The 27,114-nt window shown below is 41.7% G+C and overlaps 1 protein-coding gene across 8 annotated transcripts in view; it reads left to right on the top strand.

Annotated features, from left to right (window-relative positions):
• PLPPR2 (phospholipid phosphatase related 2) overlaps positions 1-26,267 on the top strand; it is a 50,321-nt gene extending 24,054 nt beyond the window's left edge. For 2 of the 8 annotated variants that reach the window (XM_039336480.1, XM_039336481.1), the window contains exons 2-11: positions 4,675-4,842; positions 7,304-7,364; positions 7,979-8,065; positions 9,397-9,585; positions 12,494-12,614; positions 12,703-12,959; positions 16,881-17,057; positions 18,903-19,040; positions 21,932-22,065; positions 24,364-26,267. In XM_039336480.1, coding sequence (XP_039192414.1) covers positions 8,000-8,065; positions 9,397-9,585; positions 12,494-12,614; positions 12,703-12,959; positions 16,881-17,057; positions 18,903-19,040; positions 21,932-22,065; positions 24,364-24,469 — 1,188 coding nt within the window. In that variant the 5' untranslated portion in view covers positions 4,675-4,842; positions 7,304-7,364; positions 7,979-7,999 and the 3' untranslated portion in view covers positions 24,470-26,267. Of the gene's footprint in view, positions 1-3,551; positions 4,843-7,303; positions 7,365-7,978; positions 8,066-9,396; positions 9,586-12,493; positions 12,615-12,702; positions 12,960-16,880; positions 17,058-18,902; positions 19,041-21,931; positions 22,066-23,764; positions 23,853-24,363 lie in introns of those variants that run through there. The other 6 variants (XM_039336483.1, XM_039336484.1, XR_005555919.1 and 3 more) reach the window with 6 other exon arrangements.
• The last annotated feature ends 847 nt before the right edge of the window (positions 26,268-27,114 follow it).

Consider the following 27,114-nt stretch of genomic DNA (forward strand, 5'->3'; position numbering starts at 1 on the left):
CTTATGTAAAATAAATCATCCTATAATTAACAGATCAAGTAGAAAGGTCGTAAGCCACATCTAAAATTCTAAAGATTTCCTCGGTGTTTTGCAGTAATTTCATGGTGAAAATACTGGGTAAATTCTTCAGAGTGGGGTTTCAAAATAGATGGTGCAAGTTAAAAGAGAACCTCATGACTACCACAATTGAAAACCTAATCCAGAGAAAGATTATTATGGAAATGTGAAAAATGGCCAAGCAGAAAAATCAAACTAGGCTTCAGTCAGTGCAGAAAATCTCTCTTTGAATCATGAATAACCTATAGGTTAAAATAATGTTCTTAGAAGCGCTCTGGGAGACAGATTCCACTTTGTAGCTCTTCAATGTTTAGAAGTTATTCTATGGTGCTGGAATGAATCAAGTGAGTGTGTGTTGGGAGATTACACAAGGTAGTAAAACAACAACAACCAAAATGAAAACCAATGAAATGTTCTTGAAATAGGCACTTGCATGCATGCAAGGATACGCAGTTTGTTGCAGGGGCAGTTCCAAGATCACAGCAAACCATGGCCAGAGCTAGATATGAGAAAAGATTTAGTTAGCATGAGGTCTGAGGACAAACATTTCCCCCTGAAGAGGCCAGGAGTGGGATTTTAAGAAGGAGAAGATGCTACCAATCTCCAAAATACACAGCAAAAATGAATATGCTGTAAATTTCATATAGTCGTGCCATTCCAAGTGAAAATGGGGTCTATGCATAAAGAGAAAAAGCATAATTCAATAACATTCCTTGGACAAGGTTAGGAAACCTGCTCCTCCAAAAAAGCCACATCATCACCACAAATCAGTAAACTGTATATTCAGGTCCAGTGTAGCTACATACCCCACTTCCATTGTATTCTTGAGGAGTACTTTGTAAAATAAACTATTGAAGATTTGTGTGAAAAGGTTTACTGAAAGGTCTTTCCCTAATCTGGTGCCTTTCAAAAATTCCCAGCTAGAATTAAAGTGCATACTTCTTGTTAACAATGAATATTCCAGTGAAACAAATTGTACTTTCAAGCACAGGTCTCAGTTTTGAAGTATTTTACATTTTAATTTAAAAAAAATGTTTTGAAGGATTCATCATTCCCACTGGTGCAGTTCAGTGTTCAAATTGTCATGGTTCCGATAGATGAAATCACTTAAAAGAACTTCAAGGCAAAGATTTTTTCCTTAAAGAACATTTTATTCAGGAAACAAAGTATCGGCACTTACATACTTGAACCCAAGACTTAGGTTCTCTCCCCCCAGATACAAAGTAACAAGTTTCAATTCCCAAAGTGACCAGCCTGTTTGACATCATGGCTGTGCTGGAGCGTTTGGAGCCTGAGTGATTCAGGCAGATATAATTTTCCCCCTTTGTAAGCCAACCCATCTCTATGTGTAAGGATACTTTGATTGTCCTTAACCAATTGATCATTATTCTTGTTTCAACTTCTTTGTTATGGGATCGTCAGGGTTAGGAGTCTTAATAGACTCCTAACCCTTCTACTCCTAACCCTTCTACCTCTTAATAGAGGTGTATTGGTAGAATGGCTAGGGTAGCTGGCACCCCCCCTGCTATGGATCCATCTAACTGGCCAAATGAGATTGGTTGTTCCAGTCTCCTTGATGGAATGCCCAGATTCCCCACTAGTGTTGGGCTAATGAGGCAGTGGGTGCAGCCAGAGTCTATTAAGGCTCTTAATAGACGGCTTCGGGCATGGGGGGGATTAATATAGTCGCTGTCTTGAAGATGGGTGCGATGCATCCACTTACCAGGGTTTCGCCCTCCGAGCTGTCATCTGAGGCGTCCACCGGCCCTGCGGTGTAGGCTGGAGTTCTTTCCCCCTGATGAGCAGAAGTGGGGGGTTCTGCAATTTCCATCATTCTCATGGCAGTTTCTTTTGGCTTAGCTGAAGACTTTCCGGATTTGCTGATTGGGGATCTGTCTGGGTTGTGCTGGGGGGCTTTGGAGCGGCATTCTACAGCTCGATGCCCTTCTCTTCCGCAGTTGAAACACCCCATTTGCTTCTTGGCTGTAGCCAATGGTTTCACTGGTTCGTGTGTCAACTCAGGTAGGGAGCAGCTCCATTGTTTTCCTCGGCGGTGCCTCTTCAATATGTCGATCTCTGCTTCCTCTGCCAAGATGTACCATTCCTCAAGTTGGTGTGGGTCCCCTCGGGGCAGGCAAGCGTCATATAGATCATAATTTAGTCCGTCTTTGAAATGGCTAAGGAGGATGTCTTCTGGCCAGTTCAGTTTGCTGGCAATGGCCCGGAATTCTTGTGTATATTCAGCCACCAAGCGTTTGCCTTGCCTCATCGTTTTTATCCTTTCGCGGGCTTTGCGATCAGCCAGGGGGTCTTCAAATCGTCTTCTCAGAGAGGACATGAAACGGTTGAAGTTGCTGAGTTCTGGGGCACTGGAGTCATGCAAGCTCACCACCCAATCTGCAGCCAGTCCGTCCAGGGCAGATTGCACGATCTGGATGTGGGCTTTGTCGCTGGGGATGGCCCACCCATATTCCTCCATGTAGCTGAGGACTTGGGTTAGGAAAAACCCCAAGCATGTTGGCTCCCCTTTGAATTTCACCTCCAACGGCGGACGTCTTGGAATGGATCGGTGCCTCCGTTGTTGGTGGTAGTGTCTTCCGTCCAGATCACCATCTGTGGTTCGGTAGGGGGTGGGGACTACTGGATCAGCAGATGTCCCCGGGGCTGCAGGTTTCACTTCCCCCTTGGTGTTTCTCCCTTTGCGGCTCCAGGAGCTGGGGCGGCCGTAGGGCTCAGGATTCTCCTCTCCTAGGGAGCTGAGAGTTCTCTTCATCAGGTCGATAGCTTTCTCTAGGATCCAGTCTGAGTACGGTGCCCAGCTTTCTCCCTCTTCACTTGCGTGCAGGGATTTCTCCATCTCCTGCTTCCATTCTGGTTGCTTGGCCCCCCGTCTCAGGGTCACCTTTCTTGATTCCTTTCCCTACTCACTTTTCTTTCCAATGCCCATTGACCAGCGAGGCTTGTTGTCCCGTGTCTCCACCTTCTCCTGAGGAATCTGACCTCTCGGATCCCAACATCTGGCAAGAACAAAGGGGCTTTATGGCCCTCACTTCCTTCAGTATACTTCTAAGGAGCTGAATGCTGAATGTGTGTTTATTGTAACCTCAAAGCGTTAGCACCAAAGAACCTTACCATAACAAAGAAGGTTATTTGCCTTTCATGTAGTTTATCTGAAGTCTCCATCCAGACGGAAGAAAAAAGGGGGTGGAATTGTGATGCCTGAAACTATCACTGGAAGGGGGGTTGATTGGGTGGGACTACTGGGGAACCCCTTAAAACCTTGAATGGGAGGGCTTGAACCCCAAGTCCTGTCTAGCACGCCTGCAACCATTTCTTCTTAATAAAGGATTCCTATTGGAAGAATTATTCCAAGAGTTCTGTCTTCTTAAGATGCAAAGTGGGGTGGGTCCTTACATTAGACAGGACTTGGGGTCCAAGCCCTCCCATTCAAGGTTTTAAGGGGTTCCCCAGTAGTCCTTACAATTAGGTTCAGTGTAGCTTTACTTCTAGTTCCCTCCTCTACCTTTTGGATGACAAAGTTGTCAGTTAGGTTGGTTAGGAATCTGTTAGATCTGTTTGATCTCCCATTCGCTGCAGAGTTTGTCTCCCAGCTGATATCTGGGTAGTTGCAGTCTCCCATTACCATTGTGATATGCTTGCTACATACATTTGTTAACTGGTTGGCAAAGAATCCATCTATTTCTTCTGATTGGTTGGGTTGCCTGTAGTATACTCCTATGGCAATGTCACTTTTTTCCCCTTTTATATTGAGCCGTATGCATTCTGGAGGGCTTTTATCTTTGATCATGTGCATTTCTGTAGATATTTAGTATTCTCTTACATATAGTGCAACTCCCCCTCCTCTTTTTGTAGTTCTGTTTCTTTTGAAAATTTGTATCCATGCATCAGTCCATTCCAGTCATGGGTTTCATCCCACTAGGTTTCTGTAATGCCAACTATATCATACCTACCCTCGTGTACTATTGCTTCTAGTTCACAGATTTTTGAAATTGCACAAGAATTTTTCAAACAATTTTATAAAATATCTTTCCTGATAAAATTGACAGGTAGAAAAATGCAAGCCAAATTTCTTTCTTCTTACAATTATTTCAAGATGTTAGTGTTATCTCTGAATTACATTTTCTGTAACTAGTAACTTATGTTTTTTCTGTATACTCTGTGAGTTTGAAATGTGTGCTCTCAACAATTGTTGTTGAACCATATTTGACAACAAATTTGGATTGTCAGTGCCTCATTTTTCCTGTAGTACTAATCATTGGTAGAAATATGAGGCCAGTTATATGCGTATTTTACAGGGAAACTCAATTCAAAGAAGCTGGCTTGTTTAGAAGTTGAAGTGAAGCTTTGATTTATGGATTTTAGCCGAGCCTTCGTGATTGTGCGACTCTCGCCCTTCTGACCCAGAAGAGACACAGCCAGCATTTCATTGAATGTCCCTTCTTGAAACGTTTTCCTTCCCACTATCTCCTCCCTGTGTGTGTGTGTGTGTGTGTGTGTGTGTGTGTGTGCCCGTGTGTGTGCATTCATATGTATGTGTTGCACTCCCCTCTCTCTTCCCCATTCCAGCTGCTAATGCTAAAACAATGTTTCATCCAGCAACCCAGGGGCTAATTACGATATTGGCGTGATCAGCGTGGATTCCTTGCTCTGTTTGACAGACTGTTAAAATTGCTTACCAAAAAGGAGGAAGAGGAGGAGACAAGAACTGAGGTGGGCCGAGGAAGCCATGGCTGCTGCCTAAAAAGCCACTCCTACGGACAGAAGGTGAGAGATGCAAAGGCTAGACTGGGGGGAAGATTTTCCTGGAGGGGCGAACTGGTAGCTTGGAACATCTGTCTTCCATTCTGAATCAAATGGGTTCTCCACTGCTATTTCTCCATTGCCTATTCACAGTACCATTATTGCAGTTCTGTGGTGTTTGTGTGTGTGTGTGTGTGTGTGTGTGTGTGTGTGTTTATGCACATACATGTCTGTTTTAAAGGACTGTGTTGCTAAGCTACATCTTAGAATGCTGGATGTATGAGTTCTCCACACACACATGCCTGCACATGTACACACTCCTGCTGTCCTAATTTTACTATTTGCAGCAAAATGATCACTGATGCCGGTGGCCAAACCATGGAGGCAGAGGGTGCCACTTTGCTTCAGGGGGTTGATGAGTTGCCATGGATGGGGGTCACTTTCCAAAGGGGGCAGGCAGCCCATAGATCTTGCGCCTGGATTCTTACAGTGCTGGTTACAGTGCTAGAGAAGTTGGGCTAGCTCCGTGAGCAGCATGGCTTTGTCTTGCAGGGCTCCAATCTGTGCTGGAGGAAGCGACAGTCAGGCAAGGAACAAGGGGGAGGAAGCAGTCAGCCTCCCCTCCTCTATGCTGTGGGAAGAGAGTTTTGAATCCTTGTGCAGTTATGAGGACTGGGAGTTGGGATGAGCTGAATTTCTAATAGAGGAATATGTTTTGCACTCTCATTTATGTACAGTGATCATTACAGATCTGCTACAGATCCTCATCCAAATTATGCACTATTTACACAAGAATCATGATTCTCTGCTCAGAATAAATTGTATAAAGCAATACAAGATACGATATTAACATGTACTAATGTTGTTTGAAGTTGAGTTTGTATACTTCCTTCTAAGTAGGGCATTCAAATTTTCCAATTATTTGGCTAGAGAGAAGTAAGAAAGGAGCAGAGATTAGGAGAAACAGCTGAAGAATGTGATTTTTTTTTATCAGAACTGAGGCCCAGAAATAAGTAAAGATACATCTTTTTCTTGTTATATGTGAAGATAAAGCAATTTGCACTCACATTTGTACAAAAAAGCATAACTTTACAAATTCACTGTAAAATTCCATTTTTATTTCTGCTACTTGAATATGAGCAAATATTCCAGTATTTATTTTTAATTAATACTCTTAACATGTTTGGGTTAGTGATTATATAACATCTTACTATGATGAAACTTCCATTAAAATATACTCTTGCTGTGGGAAAAGCAGTTGGAGCTTCTGGACTTCCTGAGATGCTTGTGTTTTTCAACAAGACTACAATCTGAAGTGAATATGCAACACCACTGAGTTTGGTGGATTTAGTCCTGTCCCTCTAAATTGGGGTGTGAAAAGTGGGAAGCTACAGCAGTGACCACCGATGGGAAACACTCAGCCTTCTATTTATGATGGATTTTGTCAATCAATGTGTCTGCTATGACTGTATTTTTCTCAAACTTTGGACTCCCTTTTGTAGCTTAAACATATTCAAAAGTCCTGTAGCAAAAGTTTGTCTTGTAAAAGTTCCTTTTAGATTCCCTTAGAAATTCAAATTCTCAGCCATGGTAAAAGTTTTCTCAGCTCTTTCTACAGATTGGAAAATATCCATTCTCTGCTTTGAACTATAAGATACTTATCAAATTCTTGAGCTGAATTAACCCACAAAAATTGTCTTACTTTGGGGTACACCTCCACACACTCTTCTCATAGCTAAAATAAAATTTAGCACCCTCAGAGAATTCCCTGAATCCTCAGAATCAGAGGCTGGCTGGCTGGATCCTGGAACCAATTGTTCTTTATGGTTTGGTTTTGTACATCAAATCTTAAAATGCATATTTACTCAGAAGAAACTCCTGCATTGATCCATGCTCACAGTAATATGTACACAAGGTTTCTACAATATAATTTTAGGGGGAGTGGACATTTGAAGGCAGGAAGGTACTTGGAAAAAATACGTTGTGCTTTTTCAAAAAAGTATTTTAAAATGTTCATTTTTCCTAATTTTAGAGTAGTTCTCAACTTACAATAGTTTTATGACAGTTTAAAATTACAATACCACTGAAAAAAGTGGCTTATGACCATTTTTCATTTACAACCATTGCAGCATCCCTGTGGTCATGTGATTGAAATTCAGATGCTTGACAATTGACTTATATTTATGACAGTTGCAGGTGTCCTGGAGTCATGTGATCACCTTTTGTGATTTTCTGACAAGCAAAGTCAATAGGGAAACCAGTTTCAGTTAACAACCGTGTTACTAACTTAAAAACTGCAATGATTCACTTAACAAATATGGCAGGAAAGATTGTAAAATGGAGCAAAATTGACTTAACAAATGTTTCACTTAGCAACAGAAATTTGGGGCTCAATTGTGGTCATGTCGAAAAAACTACCTGTATTGTATGTCACCATATTTTAAAAAAAAAAACTAAGGGAGATTATTATTTTATTCTCTTATAGATGCCATATCCTCCTTGAGTTGTTAGAACAACTTTATACTTTATACGAGCTACTTGACGAGGTAAGGTGACTTTACTAAATCTGAACATCTGGACTCCAAAAGAGGAGAGGCCTTGGTCAAGTAGTTTTCATATAGAATATCAAAGTTATTGTTTGACCTTAAAGCAACTATTCTCAAACTGTGGGTTAGGACCTTTGAGGGAAAGAGAAGAATGTCACAATCAATTTGGAGTCACAGTTTTTTTAAAAGCTGAACGGGCGTTTGGAGGCACAATGTCAGCTCTGTCAAAAATGTTCTGTGGTCTTTGCTACTAATTTTCATGTCAAAGGCCAAAGCGGCCAAAGCAATACTGTAATCACAAACTCCTTTGATATTTAGATTAAAATGTAATCATTAAAAATAAGCCATGGTATTTATTTCCTGCCTCAGCTTAATCCTAGGGAAGTAATTCTTGAGAGAGCGCACATATTCACTTATTGTTTTAGAGGGTTCCGAACACAATCCAGTTTGAATACACCTGCCTTAAAATATGTTATGAATGTTTGGATATATCAGAAAAAAATCCTGTAGGGAAAAGTTATGCTTGTCTAAAATAGAATACAATCTCTTCTGGGGGTTATACATACAGAGGGGTTTTGGAGGTCCCCCCCCCTTATAGATCTTCTTCCTTGCAGAAGTATCCAGGCCTAATTGCTATGGCTGGTGGAAAGCAGGAGCTTAAGAGAAGCTTAACCATTATACCTTGTTTTGTGTTTGTGGAGGTAAGAAAACCAAGGAATTTGATCAATAAGTTCTCTCTCTCTCTCTCTCTCTCTCTCTCTCTCTCTCTCTCTCTCACACACACACACACACACACACACACACACACTCACTCACTCACTCACTCACTCACTCACTCACTCACTCACTCACTCTCACTCTCTCCAGTTCAGTTTAGGGTTATAAGAATAGTAATTGGATACAGAATTAGCATTTGGTTGGGATTGTCCTTTTAAGACTTGGAACTAAAAGTCATTTTGCTAGGTTTCCTGGAAGCTGCTCAGCAGAACTGGAAGCAAAGTTGCCCAATGCATCTGCTATATTACAAAAAAAGCTGCTTGGGTAGTTCACAATATTGCTTATATGGATCTCGTTATATGGGCCAGCCCTGCTCTTCTTGGTAGATGGCTAGGCTTCAGTACTCCATATTCCACCTATGGAGGTCATTGTGGGCAGGAAGGCCAGCACTAACAGATTAGGATTAGAAAAATCTGTGTCATTGTGAGAGGGCAGTATACTGGAAACTAACTGCTTCACACCATCTAATCATCTGGCTGTTTGCAGTCCATATCTCATAGTTTTTCTAGTGTGTCCCTCCCTTCCTTTAGTGGCCTAGTCCTAGAACACTTCAGCTCTGTAATATGTAAGGATATTCAAGAATGTAGTTAGTCTACTATTCTAGGGTACAAATCTGAATACCATCCCATGAAAATCAGGGAAATTTTCCCAAATTTTCTGTGTAAGTTTTTAACAAATCTAGAGAGGCCCTCAAATATTCATTGAAGGTTAGCCATTTGGAAAATGCATCTACTTATATGGATTTTTAGAAATTTTCATGATATATTTTTAAAAATGAGGAAATGGGACAGGTGGCAATTATTTATGGATGCAAAATAGATTTATTTCCATCCCATGAAGAGCATTCAGATGCTTCCTATAAAGTGGATGGACAGAAGAAAACAGACATACATCTGAAACCTCTCCCCTGTCAAATTGAAGCCTACATTCATCTCACTTCCTCTGGGCTCAGTTGCCTGAGAGTTGGCCTTGCATCATTTATGAGCTATGAATTGCAAAAAGGGAAATGTCTGGGAAAAGTGGCAACCAGGAGTGGAGGGACATGGGGAGGAATACAACAGCCTTACTTTGGCCCAGAAAACTGGGTTCCTCTCTTAGTCCTCAGCCTGCATCTGAGTAAGAAAAGAAAGAGGCATAGAAGTTTGCATGCAGTAACGGGCAGGTGGCAATCCCCTTTTATTCCAGGGATCTGAATGATCTGCTTGCCTCCCATTCTGCTAGTAGTGCCTGATGTGCCATCCTGTTCTTTTTCCAGCTGGGGATCATGGCTGGCACAGTGGTGCTGGCTTACCACTTTGAGTATTCAGACACTTTTCCGGTGCACTTTCAAGGATTCTTCTGCTATGACAACACTTTGGCCAAACCCTATCCTGGGCCAGAGGACAGTAGCCAAGCACCTCCAGTCCTGGTCTACTCTCTTGTTACTGCTGTCCCCACCGTCACGGTAAGTGGTCCACGAGGGATTTGGGAGGAGAGAGAACTCCTTAAGAGGAAGGGCCGGTAAATCAATCTTGGGATACTTTGGCAATGATGAGAGATAAACACAGCCTCCTTTGTGATAGTATTAATTTTCTTGGGATTAAGAGCACAAAGAAACTGGTTGCTAGAGGGAAGAAGTATGAGGGCATCCAGAGATATTTGAAGCTGTGTTGGGAAATGGAGTGAAGATGAATTTGAGGGCTCACAAGACACGTCCATTACAATCATACAATATAATACATTCACATATTTTGTCTGCTCAGATGCTTTCATAGGCATTGCCTCTCATATAGGTATTTTCAGAATGACCTATGTACCCGCCCAGATTTGTTTCTGTAATGTTTTCATTGTTATACTTTTACCTGACTTTTCCTCCAAATTGCTCAGGAGAAAGGACATAATTCTCTCCCCCATTTAGTCTCATAAAAGACAAAGTATTAGGAACAGTGTTAATTGAAATAATTCAGCATATAGCTGAACATGGGTCTCTCCCATCCAACATCTTCACCAGTACAATGTGCAACATAATTGCTTTTTATTCCTCACCATTCTTTTCCTGTGTGGAAAAAAATAACCAGAAACTCCAATAAGAATGTTTGAGCCCAGCTTCACAAAAGAGACCCCATTGCACTTCAGCTGTTATTACTGCTGCCAAGCTTGCCCCAGCTAGGTACCTAGGAAAGAAAGACCCTCGACTCCATTTGATTGAATTGATAGGTTCTTTTACTAAGGATCAGTGGCTGCAGTGAAAACAGGCTAGTGCAAAGCATTACAAAGTTAACAACAACAACAACAACAATAATAATAAAGTTGGAAGGGACCTTGGAGGTCATCTACTCCAACCTCCCTGCTCAGGCAGGAAACCCTATATCATTTCAGACAAATGGCTGTCCAGTCTCTTCTTAAAAACTTCCAGTATTGGAGCATTCACAGCTTCTGGAGGCAGGTTGTTTCACTGATTAATTATTCTAATTGTCAGGAAGTTTTTCCTTAGTTCTAGGTTGCTTTCCCCTTCTCCCTGGTCCATCATCATCCAATGGTGTATTGTATAGGTGTTTGGGGAACCACTTGGATGTTTGGTGCCATTTGGTGCAATTCACATTCCTGTTCCAGGGTCCATGGCCTTGAAGACTGGAACAGGCTGGTTCTTAACACCTCTGGTTCAGTGGTGGGATTCAGCCAGTTTGCACCAGTTTGGCAGAACTGGTAGCTAATTTTTTGTTGCCCAGGCCCAGAATGGACTTCTGGAAGCGGCATCCACACAGAGAACTGGTTGTTCACATATTTGAATCCCACCACTGTCAAACCTGTCACACTGTCAGGACCCACCTCAATACCTCATCCCAAGAAAGCAGAACTCATGGAAGCAAGTCCTTTCAAAAGGAACTTTTATTAGGAGAAGCTGATGGCAGGCATACTAGACAGGATCTGAGGGACTCCTATACAGATTGATGGGTTAAAGTATCCCCAAGCAAACCCCACCCCATAGTTCATTCGGATGGTTCAAACTGGACAATCCCCGGGTGTTAAGTCCATCGTGGGAAAGGCGAGATAACATCAGTCTGGCTCTGGTCGTAGCACGATGTTCAAGCAGCTCTTTGCGCCTTCTCTTGAGATTGGAGAAATAAGCGAGGCTCCAGAGGTTGTATTTCTCCCCCCCCCCACCCTCCCACTTTCCTAGCTGACAGGTTAGGGAGAAGAAAGTTCAGAGAGAGATACAGTGCAGGAGTGCAAAGTGTTACATTGCAGCAATAAAGGAAGCTAAGGTGAAATGTTACACTGTAGAAATAGGGAAAGGAGGCAGGGAAGCAAAACCCTACATTGTATCAATAGAGGAAGCTAAGACAATAAAACCCCACTCTGTCCCCCCTCCCCTCTAGGATATGGCAGAACCCAGGGAGAGAAGAGAACGGAATCAGGAGACGAGAGAAAGAGAGACAAGGAAGTATGCAATATGATAGATATGAGTTCTCTCTCTCTCTCTCCCTCCCTCCCCCCCCCTCTCTCTCTCTCTCACACACACACACACACACACACTTTGGATTTTCTCTATCCTCTACATGCTAATTGCCTGTTTCCTCCCCAGCCCCAGCCCTGAACAATTTATGGCAGAGTGCCAGCATAGCACTAAGCTCAAGATGGCAGATCTGACAGGAGCACTCTCTATTTTTAACAAGGCCCTCAATTCATTGCTTTGCTTCCTTAGGTGACTTATTCCATTGAATGGACTTTTCTCTCTTGCACATCCTTTCTCTGTCCCTTGCATGAGCCCTGTTTTCTTTGGCAGCTTTTTCTACACAGTGGGCATTGCTATGCTGCTTTTATTTCATTAACATTGGGAATACCTTAGTGACCAAAGAGAAAGTGGAAATAAAATTATTATTTGCTTTGAACTAAACTCCCACTGATGTAGTCCTATCATGCTCTGAACTGCTACAGATCCTATCTACAGTAGAATTATGTTTTTGCCAAAAGTCATGTAAAAAACCCATGTATTTATATTCTGATCTGTGAGGATGCTTTTCAGTCTGCTTTGCCAGCACTTCCCAAATTTAGGTTATAGAACTCATCTACTGATGTAGGGAAATAAGTGTCTATGTTTATCCTCATGGAAATGCATACTCCATTTATCCCTCGGCTTCGGCTGGCCTCTCCTGGACCTTTGGAGGCTAGAAAATAATGTCACTTAGCCTCCCATGCTAAGTCTTAGTAGCACTTCATTTACGAGAGGAAACATACGGAATCTTGAAGGAATCCTCCAGCCCTTTTGCAAAGGCCTTGGACAGCCTTGTCCTCTCAGAGCTTACTTTAAACAACCGCTATTAACGAGAAAGTACAATTTTCTTTCTGCTTCTTTCTTTCTCTCACTCCAGATACTTATTGGAGAACTGGCCGCCTTCTTCTTTCAACCCACAAGGCATAAGGAGAAAACCATCATCTCGGGCGAGTGCTGTTATTTCAATCCCCTTCTGCGCCGCACGATCCGCTTCCTGGGTAAGAGGAGAATGCCCCTCCCACCTAGACCCAGCTGAATCCCCAGGCTCTGCCCCCCCTCCTCATTCCTGTCCTTTTCCTTTTATAGGTGTCTATTCCTTCGGCCTCTTCACTACCACCATCTTTGCTAATGCAGGCCAAGTGGTAACTGGCAACCAGACTCCACATTTCCTGTCCGTGTGCCAACCAAACTACACTGTGCTGGGTTGTCAACCACCCCCAGGCACCATTTACGTCACAGACAAGGCAGCCTGCACTGGCAATCCTCTCCTGGTCACTGCTGCCTGCAAGGCGTTTCCCTCCAAGGACGCTGCCCTGAGCGCCTATGCGGTGGCATACACTGTGGTATGAAGGGGCAGCTAGGTGACAGGACAGACAGAAAGATGGAGGGAGGGAGGAGGGGCCAGTTTTGAGCTTCTTCCAGTAATTGAGCACCCAATTCCCTTCCCATGCCCTGCATCAACTTCCATTTGTATCAGACTGAGTGGGTAGAGGCCAGGTTTGACAATACACCCAGACACAGAAGGAGTCAAGGTTTGGAAATGGACTGTTTCATTGAGAAGTCTGGAGTGCCCTCTGGTGGGCACAGTACAAAAGTGTGAAAGAAACATTCACAGGATCTTTTCACCCAGGACAGAATTGGGGGAACTATTTTTTGTGACAAAGCACTGGCTGCTCTGAGCAAAAAATATCCTTGGCATTGCCACCTCAGGAAAAAGGATCAGTTTTGACTTCACTGTGATCATTTCTCATTAGAAGGCAGTAAAACCAAATAGGTCCTGTGATGTTATACTGGGAAAAACCTAGCCTCTCCTCTTTCTCAGCCAGCTGAGCTCTTGTCTTTTGGCCCTTTGCTCCTCTGACACTGATTGGGTGGTGCATGCCATTGACAGAACAGGAATTTTTAGAATCTGAAACACTGGATTAATGCAATAAATGCATTGTCTACAACAACAACAAAGAATGCTTGGTGTATGTCGCTCAAGGTTATTTGAAAAAAAATATAGACATTCTAGCTAGACAATGATTTAATGCTATGAAATGCAATAGTTCTAGAAAGCTGGATGCAGGAGTTGTTTAGCAGTGTTTAGATGCAGTATTTAGATACCACAGTACATCAGTATCTGCAGCTGAATATGAGTACAGCATCTGCAAGTCTATTTTAAGCAACTGATGCAGGTGGTGGAACTGGCACTGAACTTTTTTTCCCCTACAATTTCTTGGAGTAGTTATTTACCTTGGTTGTAATGCTTAATTACCACATCCATTTTTAAGAATACCTGTTTCCTTGTGGTTTATTTCCATGCTTTTTCTCTATGCAGTAAGGCAAGAAAAAAGCAAGGAGATAGTTGATTTTCCCATTTGCTCTTGCCTTGGCTGATGCAGCCATAAGGGAAGCAAGTGGTCTGTAAAGCCTGTTCTTCTGGGAGCTGCTTTCTTCCCAAAATATAGTATCCCTTACTTTTTGTTGTTTGATCCAATGGAAGAGAAAGAAACATGGGAAAATGTTGAGTGGAAGAACCAAGTTCGACAGTGACCAGAACCTGCCATTAGGGGGTGAAACAGATTATAGTTTCTGTTCCCCAAAGAATTGAATCTCCTATCATTAATGTTCACATTTTTTTCCCTTAGGGAAGTCTGGGATACTTCCTGTTGTAGAGGTTGTGCCTCTTTCTTAGAAACTATTGATGATTGCTCTTTTATAGATGTCTGCTCTTGGTTATTGTTTTCTTCTAAAAATGACATGTTTCCATCAGTCTTGCTCTTTAGGTTCATATGGACTCATTTTTACGGAAGCTGTTTGTTCTCTGTTACCATGTTTCCCCAAAAATAAGACCTGGTCTTATTATTATTATTTTTTTTGCCTCCTAAAGGGGCACCAGGTCTTATTTTTGTGGGATGTCTTTTCCACAATCTCATCTCATGGCAGCAGCACCAACAGCCCCGCCCAGCCAGCCCACTTCTTCTGCGGCCGCTGGCTGCCACTTGCATGCATTGCCTCCGGCCTCCATTTCACTGTCAGGGGCCTTCAGGAAATGGCTCTGCAGCCGAGAACTGAGCTCCGGCCTCCAGGGAGCGCTGCACACATCAATCCAGAGCTTGGTTCTCAGCTGCAGAGGCCTTTCTGGAAGGCCTTTGATAGCAAAATGGAGACTGGGAGGGCGCCGCACAGGTCAGTTCGGACTTCTATTCTCAGCTGCAGAGGTATTTCCTGAAGGCTTCTGATGACGAAATGGAGGCCAGGGTGACACACGTGCAAGCAGTGGCAAGTGGCTGCAGAAGAAGTGGGCCGGCGAGGCAGGTGTCGATTCATGGGAGGCCTGGCTGCAACGGTAAGGGGGTGCAGGGCATGTGAGGTAGTTCCACCCCCCATCCCTGCCCTAGCTTGATTTTTAAGCATGTGCCTCACCCCAAAACTAGGGGTTATTTTGCCACCCCAAAACCTCAAGGTGGGTCTATTTTTGGGAAAACACGTAATGTTCAATTTAGGTGTATTGGTTTTCTTCCTTTTCTTCATATATGGAGTCATTTTTTTAGAAGCTGTTTACTCCCTATTGTATTTAATTTTGGTGTAGTCTTTTTGTTTAGGTTGGGGATTCTCGCTTTGTTCATTGAGTTTCAGAGCGGCTAGAGTTGTTTCTAGACCCTTTTTCTTCTAGTAACTCATATAATTTACATTTGATATAGTTTGGGACTTCTGTGGGCATAAGCTTAAATATAATGACATATTTTGAAAGCCACTATAATGTCAGTCTATTTCCATGATTTTTTGTTAAAAATTAAAAATTTCTAAAAATTAATATTTTCCCTGTTATGAAGTGTCAGTTTATAAAAGTTCTTGACCCTTTGTTCTCTGTCTTGAAAAATTCATCACTATCTTCCCTTTTAAGTGTCTGACTATTTTCCATGATTTTTAATTATTTTTTTCTCAGATTGTTAAGCATTTAAAAATTTCTAAAGAATTAAAATAAGTAAACTCTTTTTAATTGTTCAGTTGAAAAAAGAAATTGAAAAATTGAAAAAAATTAAAAATTGAAAAAAAGAATTTTATAAAAAAATTGAAAAATAAATTTAAAATTGACAAAGATTTTAAAATTAAAAATGTTATTTAAAATTAAATTAAAAAGAAATTTAAAAGTTGAAAAAAGATTTTAAAAATTGAAAAAGGAATTTAAAAATGAAAAAAAATGAAAATTAAAAGAGAAATTTGAAAATTTGAAATAAAAATTTGTTTTTAATAAAACTTCAGAAATGTTAAAAATGTAAGGATTTACAAAAGTTCTTGGCCCTTTATGAAGTGTTATGCATTTCTTTTTGTTGGAAATATCAGGCTTTTTTCTAGGAGATGCTTAGCTCTTAACCCTGTACACCCTGGCTTGAAAGTTTATCCCTTTCCTCTCTGTCCACAAGTGTTACGTACTTCTCCTTTTCCTCCCTGCCTTCTTGCCCTTCGGTTGCCTGGCCACTGCTGGGGTTTTCAGGTACAATGCGCTGATCTCGGGGCTCTGCTCCGCTTAGCCACTGCTCGTTTGCTCCATCATGCTGCTCATTTGCTCCGCCACGCTACTCTCAGCCAGTGCTGTGGGCACTCCAGCCTGCTGTCATACTTAGCTCTGCACGCCGATGCTCAGTCTGTTGCTGCTTTCAGCCATTGCTATGAGCATCTGCTCCTCTGCTACTTAGCTTTGCACAGCTGCTGCTCAGGGTCTGGCGTCGCTAGTTTGCTGCCACCTAGCTCCATTTTACCACTGCTCAGTGACCTAAGTTTGCACCTCACTGCCTCTGCTCAGCTGCTGGGCTGGATCACTGGGCTGCCTCTCCATCTCTCAGCTGGGTTGCTGCACTATCTCTCTGATTCTCAGATGGGTCACTGGGCTGCCTCTCAGCTAAGATACAGCTGGGTCACCTCTCAGTTGAGCTGCCTCACAGCTGGGTCTTCAAAAGTAGTTTGCCTCCTTCAAAACTTCAAAAGTAGTTTGCCTTTGCCTCCTTCCTAAGGCTAAGGAAGAGGGATTGAACCAGGCTCACCCAACTGACATCATGCTTCAAGTAGAACTAGAACTCACAGTCTCCCAGTTTTTATCCTGATTCTTTAACCACTATGCCAGACTGGGTAGTCTTCTATCTGCCTTTTTTCCTTATTTTAAAAAGAGTTATTCCTTGATTATATATGCAGGGTTATGCTGTCCAATATTTTGAACAATTTTCAAGAAAGATGAAAGGCATCTCAGCTAACTCTCCTATGCTGTTCTTCCCTTCCCACAGATGTATGTCACGCTGGTTTTTCAACTGAAGGGCTCCCGCCTGGCCAAGCCATCCCTGTGCCTGGCACTCCTGGGCCCAGCATTTTTGGTGGGTGTGGTGCGTGTGGCTGAGTACCGGAACCATTGGTCTGATGTGCTGGCTGGGTTCCTCACCGGAGGGGCCATTGCCATCTTTCTGGTAAGTGTTCTGTGTTTGGGGATTGCTTAACTCCCGCTTTGAGGAAGGGTATTGACTGGTAGGTAAAGGGGCAAGGCTTCCTTCTTAGGATTTAGCCACCATCAGGAGTATTCTGGGAAGGAGAAGCAGTTCCATTAATCATTGCACATATAGTGGCAATGCTATAGGAGCTTCTTTACCAGGTTTTGCAGGGTAGAGCCCCCTTTTTAATGTGTATGTCATCAGGAAGTTTCTAAAACTATTCCTTTATCAGCATTAAAGGGTTAAAACAAAGGTCAGATAAAGATCTTGGGGAGCAGCTTTCCTTATTGTATTAGTTTGTGATGTGTTGATGACTGTGTTATAGTTTCCCCAAATGCAGATATGAATGAGGCCATTTCTTATTTGATTGAAGCTATCTCGAATGGCATAGCTCTTTTTTCCAAATATCTCTTTGTCCATGCTCTCCTGCTCTTCCTCCTCTGTAGAAGAAAAAACACATACTCTCTATCTGTTCCTTAATAGGTGGGACGGGAACTGACAACTGCATTCTTTAAAGCATATTTGCACTCTGTCTCACAGCCCTTATTCAAAGATTGTACTGTAGATATTTTCTGTAGTGTATATATTTTGCAAATAATTTTCTCTAATTTTCTTCATATTTGTAAGCAATTTTCTTTATATACATTTGTGCATAGGCTTTAAAAATTTATTTACAGAGAATAGCATTGAAGGAATCAGTGTTCAATCATTGCAGGGTGCAAATATGGCTGACTGCATTCGCAGTGTTTATTCTTTTTATACAGGTATTCCAAATAGCCTAAAGTAAGATGGCATCAGCATAGTAACAGCATTTCTACTGGTGAAACCCCTTGCCAATCCTTAAGAATATACCAGCTAGGAGGCCCCAGACAGGGAGCAGTCTTCTGCCACATCCTGTTGATGTAACCTGGATGATATCATGTGAACCAGGTGATATCATGTACCAGCCTGGGGTATTTCCCTACATTGCCATGATGATGTGAATGGATGAGATCATGTAGAGAGAAGAGGCACGTAGGCTTTGGAAGGGCAGTTTGCTGCTCACGACCTCTACCTGGCCCCTATCTCTATATAGCATAATACAGTTTGGAGAAGTAGCTATTCCTGGCCTGGGGGGGGGGGGGTTCTTTGGGTTCTTGGGATAGTGGGTGGGATTGTTGGGTGTGGGATGTTTGGGTTTTTTGGTGGGATAAACTTGGGGGTTTGGGAATGGTGGTTGGGATTGGTTTGGTGGGTGTGGGGATTAAGGGATTTGTGATTTGTGTTTTGGTTTTGGGATGTGTTTGTTTGTGTTTTTTGTTGTGGGGTGGGATATTGGGTGGGATGTGGGGGATTTTGGGAGGATGTTGGGTGGGTTGTTTGGGTTCTATTTTTGGATAACAGAGAAATGTAAACTAGCTTGGTTCCTATTAAAACACAAAATAACTTTCTACCTCCTTTTGTATGGCTGAGAGGTTCAGGCAGTCACTTTCCTCTGCTCAAATGGACATCCTGCCCCCATTCCTTTTTGCATTTCAGTAAAAAGGCAGCTCATGGTTCCTCTGTCATGCCCAGCTTACACCTCCATGCCAGTGAATACCAAAGTGAGCCCTGCCCTAATGGCTCATGCTCAAAACAAGACAAATGGGTCAATGATGAAGAAAAATCAGGGCTTGATCAAGAAGCAGCTGGCAAAAGGAATGGAAAAGGCAGAATAAGAGACTATGTTAATGGGTTTATCAGTTGCAAAGCTCTGTTGAATGTTTCTTCTGATACAAAGCACTATGTTGGCAGAAAACAGGAAAAGAGCCCTTTAATGCTACTCTTCTTCTCTTTGTTGAACAGGTGACATGTGTGGTCAACAATTTCCAAAGCCCCATATCTTCAGCCAAGAAAGTTTCTCCACCTGAAAATCTACCCAGTATCCCAATCTTGGGATTGCCCTGTGTTGACAGTTCCCTTGACAAATTAAGTGTGGCTCAAGTAAGAGATATTCCTGATGCATCCCTGCATGCTTCCTCCCCTTCTTCAGTTTTCTCTTTAACCTAAAGCACCCACCCACATATATGCATGCACAGTTAGCACCATATTTGAGGATGCAATAGGCAAAATGCATTTTAGTGGGCTTCTTTTACCTCACCAATGGGTTCACATGCAATATTTGAGACAACAAGAGAATAGGTTGGTCCAGCTGCCATTTAAATTTCTCTCTGTTCTCCTGAGAATTTCTATTTTCAAACATATGAGATTTAATCTAACTGTTAGGACTTGTGCCAGGCAGGACAATCGTGAACAGAAAGCTCAATTAAGATGCCTGCATCTGGCATTGGGGCTGATCCTCTCCCAGCCCTCCTTCTTCTCTTCAGACACCAGAATCTTGTTTCCTCACTTAGAAAGATATAATACACAAAGCATTAGTATCACTGGATTTGCTTTCTCTCTATGCAGGGGCTGAATTTGACAATTTTGCAGAATAGTTTTATAGTAAGAGTGAGGTGAGGATGAACGTAGATAGGAGATTATTTGAAAAGACTCTCTTTAATATAAATGAGGAATATTTCTAAAACGTGAGTACAAGCACTCCTGGATAACAAAGTAAAAGTCTCAACAAGCAAGATAGGATCTGAAGAGAGAATAGGGAATTCCTAGTTAATGCTCATATGGGAAGAGAAGACTCACTAAGACACACTAAATTATTACTCCACTGTATGGGATGGAGGACAAAGCTGCTTAACTCTGTTCTTCCAGCCACCAGGGAGAGGATTATCAGCTGAGCTCTTATTGGAGCTTCTCCATCCCTAGCTAAGAGATTTCCAGTAAACCCCACATACTGTGGCTCAAGTAGTATTTAGTACCATAGTGTTATTGTACTACATAATTAATCAAGGAACCAGAATGAAGGGTAATTTTAGTAGCTTCTGCCATCTCTTATAGAGAACATAATCTTAGGTGAAGACACAATAGTAAGAAGAAATGAATGAAACAAAACTTGCTCAAGGAAAGGGTTGCTGGTAAGCACTAGGTTTGAAGGGAGCATTGCCATCTAGACTCATTTGTTTGAGTTGAGCGGCGTTGAGCGGCCGTACAAATTGAATTAAACAAACAAACAAATGTGAAGCTGTTCCAGATTAGGCATCAGAAGGGAGAGAGCAGATAGGGAAGGGGGAAAAGTTAGAAAGTCAGGTGGCTCATGTTTGGATGTCCGTCATAAGTTGCTAATGAAAACCAGGTGTTGCTGTCATGTCACTGCACAGATCTCTAGGGAAAGACTGAGTAGCCATTGTTCCACTGCGATTGGATCACTGTTTTGTCACAGGGACATATCTAAAGCTTGATGAATCTCACCATTCACAGATAAATGCCAACAGTCACACAGGAGGCTAGTCCCCTGTTTTATGAGCTTTAAAGTGGACAATCATGTTAAGGATTATAAGCTTTTGAACACCAAGTCCTGTGAATGAACAAAAATATGATTGTGTAATTTCTTTTTGTATTTTCTTGTACAAGGCTCCCACTTAATCTTTCAGAGAAACTTTTGATTTCTACCTTACTATCCAGAAGAACTCTTGTAATTTCTTTGCTCCAGTGAATTCTAATCATCTGCCCTTATGTGGCATCTTAGGCTTTTTACTTTTTCCATTCAGCTGCTCCTAAGTTCTGCCCTCCCCATTTTTTGTGTGTATGCCTTTGAGTCAGCCTTTTGATTCCTAACAACTGCCTAGGCCCTAGACAACTAACTGCAGTTTTCATGGCAAGGTTTTCAGAAACGGTTTGCTATTGCCTCTTCCTAGAGCTGAGAGAGAAAGAGTGACTAGCCCAAGATCACCCAACTGGCTTTGTGCCTCAGGCGGGACTAGAACTCTCAGTCCCCTGGTTTCTAGCCTGATGCCTTAACCACAACACAAGACTGGATCTCTTGAGCTTCGTCCTTAGAATGTTCTTTCTACTGATGTCTAGCAAGAGCTTCCCTCTTTTGAAAACATTCTAGCCTATTTGTTTTTCTTTTTTAAAAAAATCCTTTGTTGTATAAATCATAAAATCATAGAGGCTTTAGAAATGCTTGGCTCAATGCAAGATTCAGTAGGACATCTTTGACTGTGACCTCTGTTAGAAGACCTCTGTGTTCATCCTGCTCCCCATCTCAAGGCAAGAGAATTTTTAAACTGTGGAGTTAGTGCTGAAATTGATGCATAGAAGGAGTTGTTATCAGGCAAGTAAGGGAATGGGTGCAGGAAGAGAACAGACTTTGGGCCTAGGTATTTTGTATTTATTCTGCTGAAAACAGTTAGCAGAATGAGAGAACATGAAGGATCAAAAGAGCAGATGCAGTAGTAGGGAGAGTCAATTTCTGACAGAAGGAAGAGAAAGAGGAGGCTGGGATGATTAGCCCTTCACACTAGGTTGTTCTTTAACTATCTCCCAAACTATTTCCTCCACATGTTGCTTTTCCCTGTCATAGATGTTTAAGCTTCTGCACTTTTGGGTTCAATCAGTGATAATTTTATGAAAATCGTATGGAGCTTTCAGATTCAGTGTAGACTGATAGATCCTTTTCTTATAACAAATTTTCTGTGTCTCTCTCTGTGTGTATATATATAAAATGATGAACTAATATACATGGAGGCTTTATGAAGCCTTTTAACATGCAAGTTCTTGCTCTGTTATCTCTGAAAACTCAATTCTCCCCAACTGCAAATATTCCAATGCTCTAACATTTCTCTCTAAAGAAAACAAGTTCTCAACCTATTTCTGTCCCCTTTCCACTTGGGTGTGAATAGTAAATATCTAATGATATTAATCTCTCATTCTCTCCTATTTAACCGTGTCTTCCCCCTCTACTCCCCTGCTCTGGTGCTGCCCCCTGGGGTGGGGAGGGGTTGAAGCAGGTGAGGGACGCCCCAGAAGAACCGGAGTTTTCTACACTACTTTCAAGAGGTCTGGAAAGGCAGCTAGCGCGATCTCTACAGTTGGCAGCAGCTGGCAGCGCAGCAATGACCCGTCCCTATGAGTAAGTGCCTTTCCCCAGAACTGTCTAACTTGACCCCTTGCTTAATCTCAGGGGAAACTAAGTTGGCACAGAGGATTGGCAGAGGCAATAACTATCCAAGAAAAGAAAGGAGAAGGAAAGGATATTTCAGATTGGCATATGGTTGGACGTCGGAGGCAGGCAAAAAGTCATGATGCAGAAAAATTGGATCAGATATCCTGAAGTTCAAGCAGAAACTTTGGGAGTTGCAGATACTAACTCCATTTAAACATAGGAAGGGAAATGGGGGGTGGTATAGAGTATTCAAGATCAAACAGAAAAAAGCAAAACACCTGCAAAAAGCACAACCTTTTTGAATTTACACTAGCCACGCTACAGATAAATTGCATTACTCAGTATTAATGTAGTGATGTGCTCTGACAAATTTTTTCACCACAGTGTGACTGGATGATGTTATACTGTATATTGCTGGTGTCCTTCAGATATTTAGGGCAACTATTGCTGCTGTGTTCTTAGAGCCTTTGGAGAACATATATGCTTTATATGTGGAAGGTCCTACTTAGGACTAGACAAACTTTTTAGTGAAATATCAGCGAGCTATTTACGGGACATGCCTATAGTACTTTCTTTTTCTGGAGGTGCATTTTAAATAGGAAAGAGTTAGGTGCAGCTAACTAGTTACAATGAAGAATGAAAATGGGATGAATTAAAAGTGTCCCCTGAAGTAGTATAATATAAAAGTTTCTCTGCAGTGTTATTGCTCATTTAAGTTGTCCCAGCCTCTTTGATACAATAAGAAAATATTGTGCCTTGTTAGAAGCAATGATTCCTGGTCTTCCTGATTCTGTAATTGAGCCAGATTGCAATTTGACATGTCCCAAAAGTTCTTAGATAGTGTCCAGTTTATGCCTGCTACTACAGTATTTCATTTAATGCATTTAATGCTGTAAGAGTATTGGTTCCAGAAATACAAATCCATCAGAGACCTGTTTGTTTGGATAGCAATGTATTGTCCTCTGCTCTTAATTTTACTGTGCTCTTATTCTATGATTTTAATTCATTTTAGAGTTTATCATTTTGTTTTACTGTTTTACCTCTGGTATGAACTGTCAGAGAGTTTTGCCAATTGGGCAAAACAGAAATGAAGTTTGTAGTTATAAATAAAATGTTAAAATGTTAATGAAGGAGGCACTCTTCCCTGAGAAAATGCATACAGCAAGAAATCTGGCAAATCATATATTCTGTGATTCTATGCAGTCCATTTGGCACCACTTTCCTCTCATTCCCCAGATTGAAGATGTCCTCTTGCTCTGGCCACATCATCCTTTCCCTTTAACCCTTTAAGGCAGAGGGTTAAGACATCATAAAAGCAGGAGTGCCAGCCATTCTTCGGCATTTGGTTTAAGCACTGAAAATCTACACAGAAGAAAAAGCAACATCCCTTTCTCTCCACCCACCCTCCCACTCCACTGCCAGAAGGTCCCCCTCTCTCTGCTCAACCACCAACCTGAAACTAGTACATTTCATAGCCCACCAATGGCTGATTGGACCCTTGTAAACAGGCACACATTTCATAGGAATCCACTGGTTTTAAAGTACTTGTATGAATAGTTTTGTGCAAAATATCCTAGCTATTGCTAGTAGGTATGGAGGTTCTGAGATGATAATGACTTGTGCCTGCTGGGAAAATTTGCACTGACAGCTTAATTTCCACATTTAGGTTGCAGTCCTGTGCACATTTTCAGGGGCATAAGTCCCACTGAACAAAATGGAACTTGCTTCTGAATAAACACACATAGGATTGCGATGTAAGTCTTTGCTTTCTGTGTTGCTGTGCTGTTCTGCTCACTGGTTTTGTTTACACCAGGGTACACTTTTCCACTGTTCAAATCTTTTTTTAAGTGAGATATATAGTTAAGTGGTATAAGAAGAGACAAGGAAATGCCCTCTTGAACCCAAAAACTCAAACTCATCAGCAAAAAGCCTTGCCCATGCAATGAAAAGTTAAATGCCTTGGCTTACAGTCATGAGTACTAGAGATCTGCTCTTTTAAAACACACACAAAGAACCATAAACATAAAAAGAGAATATTTTAAAGACTGGTGATGTTTGATTTTGCCTAAGAAGTTAAAGATGGAAAGAGGTGACAGTTGGCTTTCCCCTGTTTGCTGGGACTCAGCTGCAAGGCTTTGCTGAAGAATTCTAAAGCTTGAGTTAGGATACTCTGTGAATTTAATTTTGATCTGCAGACTTTGTTCCTGTTTTTTAAGTCCGTTCTGACTTACTCACTCCCTTCTCCCTTCCCTTTCTCTATTTCAGAATCACGGAGCTATGTTCACAGAGGGCACCTGATTCTCAACTATGTCTCTTTCCCGCTACCCCAGATGTCCTCATTCCCTCCCAGTCGGTCACCAGTGAAGTCTGACCTAAGGAAGCATTCTTGATATTCCTGCAGTGGGGCTAGATCGGGGGGGGGGGGCTCTAACCTCATACTCTTCATTTCCCAACCTCTTGCTTGGACTTTCCCAGAATCAGGTTTGTTAGTTGTCATAACATAGTTCTGGTTCTATGATGTGAGTGTGCAGCATAGATTGGGGAGGGACAAATAAGGGTAAAAATAAAACCCCATCACTTTTTCAGTTGGTCTGATGCCATTCACCAGTTCTGTTACTAACTGAGCATCTTCTCTAGGAATGAGCTCTTGGGATTTTGATCACAGCTTGCTTTGCCAAGGTTCTTTTATGAATTTGGAATCCTTGAAATCTATCAGATAAGGATCTTTCCTTTACTGCTGATTCTTTAAGAAAAAAAGTTAGATGCCATTTCCCAAAAAAATTGCTCCATCTTGGGAAATAACCCATATACTGTGAGCTGAAGAAGGCACATTTGACCAAGAGAGGTGGTTTTGATGGTGGGAGTTTTAATAAGTTTAAAATTAAATTTGCAAATTAAGGACTTGAATAGTCAGAAAAATGACTAATTAATCATTATGGTAGCTAATATTATATTTGAAGACCAGAAAGCAAGCAAATGGGACATAACTCAAAATCTTAGTGTTGTCTTTTATAGGCAGTTTTGACACCTTCTGATTGAGCTATAATCAATAAACCTTGTCATAAAAGTAAATAAGAATCTGGTCTCAAGGTATGGCCTTTGATGGAGAAGAACTTTCAGCTAACATTGGAAGGATCTTGGTCCAAGGCTTTGAGGAGACATATGTCATTAGAAAGGCTGAATTATGGTCCAGATCAATGCTCAGCTTCGTATGTTCACTTCATAGGGAACGTTTGTTGAAGAAAAATAAATTATACATGATCCACAGCACTTTCTTCTGAGCTTAGGCATCAGAAACAAGCAATAACATTCCAGCTCAAATACATCCTCTCCCTAGAGTCAATTGTTGTTGCTTTCCAGGGTGTTATCCTATAGTATTTCTGGAGCTCAATGTGAAAAAAATTTAAACAAAGTTTCATCAGTTCTGAGCCTTGATCATTTGTTCCCAGTAGACACACCCTAATTGAATGTGGAGCCATTTCCATGCTGGGAGGGGGGGGGGGTTCAGCAGAGCTGAGTCCCTATTCCATTGTTGTCTTAGGGATATATTTTCATTGCAAGGGAAATAAATGTCAATCTTATTCCTCTGTAGTTACTTCCAATGAATAAAGATTTTCAAAACTACATTTCCCAATGTATAGTAACATATAGCAAACCATAACTTACTGCTAACTTTGTTCTAGTTTAAATTCACAATGTGGATTCCTCACAATTGCAGCTTCACTTTCTTGACTCGCCCACCATGCTCAATAACAGTTGTTGCAGCTGCTTGCACACTGTTCTGCCCAAGAGGATGATAATACCTCCCATGTCCTCCAAAGAACAATTGGAGATCCCTTATACTTCCATTATTCCATCAGTGAGATGCAACTGTGTTGAGCATTATTCTCATTTTAAAGATGGGAATTGTAGTCTAATACATCTGAAGGGTTCCAGATTAGGAAAAGTTGTCTTTTTCTCACTTTCCCTGCTACTCTTCCTAGTGCTGATAATTGTTATTGTCTCTGCTGCACAGTTGCTGGTCAGCTGCATGGCACCTTCTGGGTGTAGCGTGGGGATGGGTGGGCAGTTGCTTGGAAAAATTGGCAGAATACACTGCCACCACTGCTCGGTGAAGGATTTCCACATCTTTCCAAAATCTATTTTAATAAAGTTCTGTTTTACCAATCTGTCTTGTTTCACAGTGTCCTTCGTTTGAGTTCTAGTAAATGGCAAAAAACAAAATGAAGAAATATTAATGTGAAATCAGATAAAAGCATCTAATCCCAAAAGAGACCATGTTATTTTCAGGCTAAGTGATATAATAAATGAGATCTACTAAGCATGTTATTTTTTTTTTTTACGCACAGCTATGGAATTAGGTCCAAATCCTTGTATAGCTATGAGTTTCCTAGATAGGCACAGGAAAGTTTCTTTCTCAGTGTCTCTGTTCTCATGGTTACCTGAAAATACGTTTGCTGTCTTCAGGGCTGGCTGCAGGTTTGTGAGAGGTCTAATTGAAGTGTCCATAAGAACATCAACAGCATCCTGAATTGGAAGCCCTGGCCTATCTAGTCTGTTCTCACAGTAGCCAATGACTGCACAGGAAGCCTACTAATCTCTGAGCAGATAGGTTACAGAGGATGTCACTGCCATTAAGGCTAATAGTTACTTCCATGAATTGATCCAATCCTATTTTGAAGCCAGCCAAGGCAGTAGCCATCACCACCTCTTGTAGTCCCCCAAGATAGAACTTCCTGCAACAAACCAAAATTTCTACTTTGTCCCCACATCTATACCAACACCACCATCACAGGCCCCACTGAGTACACATACAAGATTATGCCTATATAGGTAGTTCTCCATCAATGATGGCCATTGCTAAGCAACATGGTTATAAAGTGTGACATTATTGACTGCACCATTTAATAGCAATTCCTGCTTGCCATAGTTAAGCGAATCATTGTGGGTTCTTAAGCAAGAATATAATGCAGTCAACATTTGTAACCTTCTACCAGCTTCCCCATTGATTTTGCT

Source organism: Crotalus tigris, unplaced genomic scaffold, assembly GCF_016545835.1.
Source record: "Crotalus tigris isolate CLP2741 ecotype Arizona unplaced genomic scaffold, ASM1654583v1 scf7180000017666.379230911805:20528666, whole genome shotgun sequence".
Lineage (NCBI taxonomy): Eukaryota > Metazoa > Chordata > Lepidosauria > Squamata > Viperidae > Crotalus > Crotalus tigris.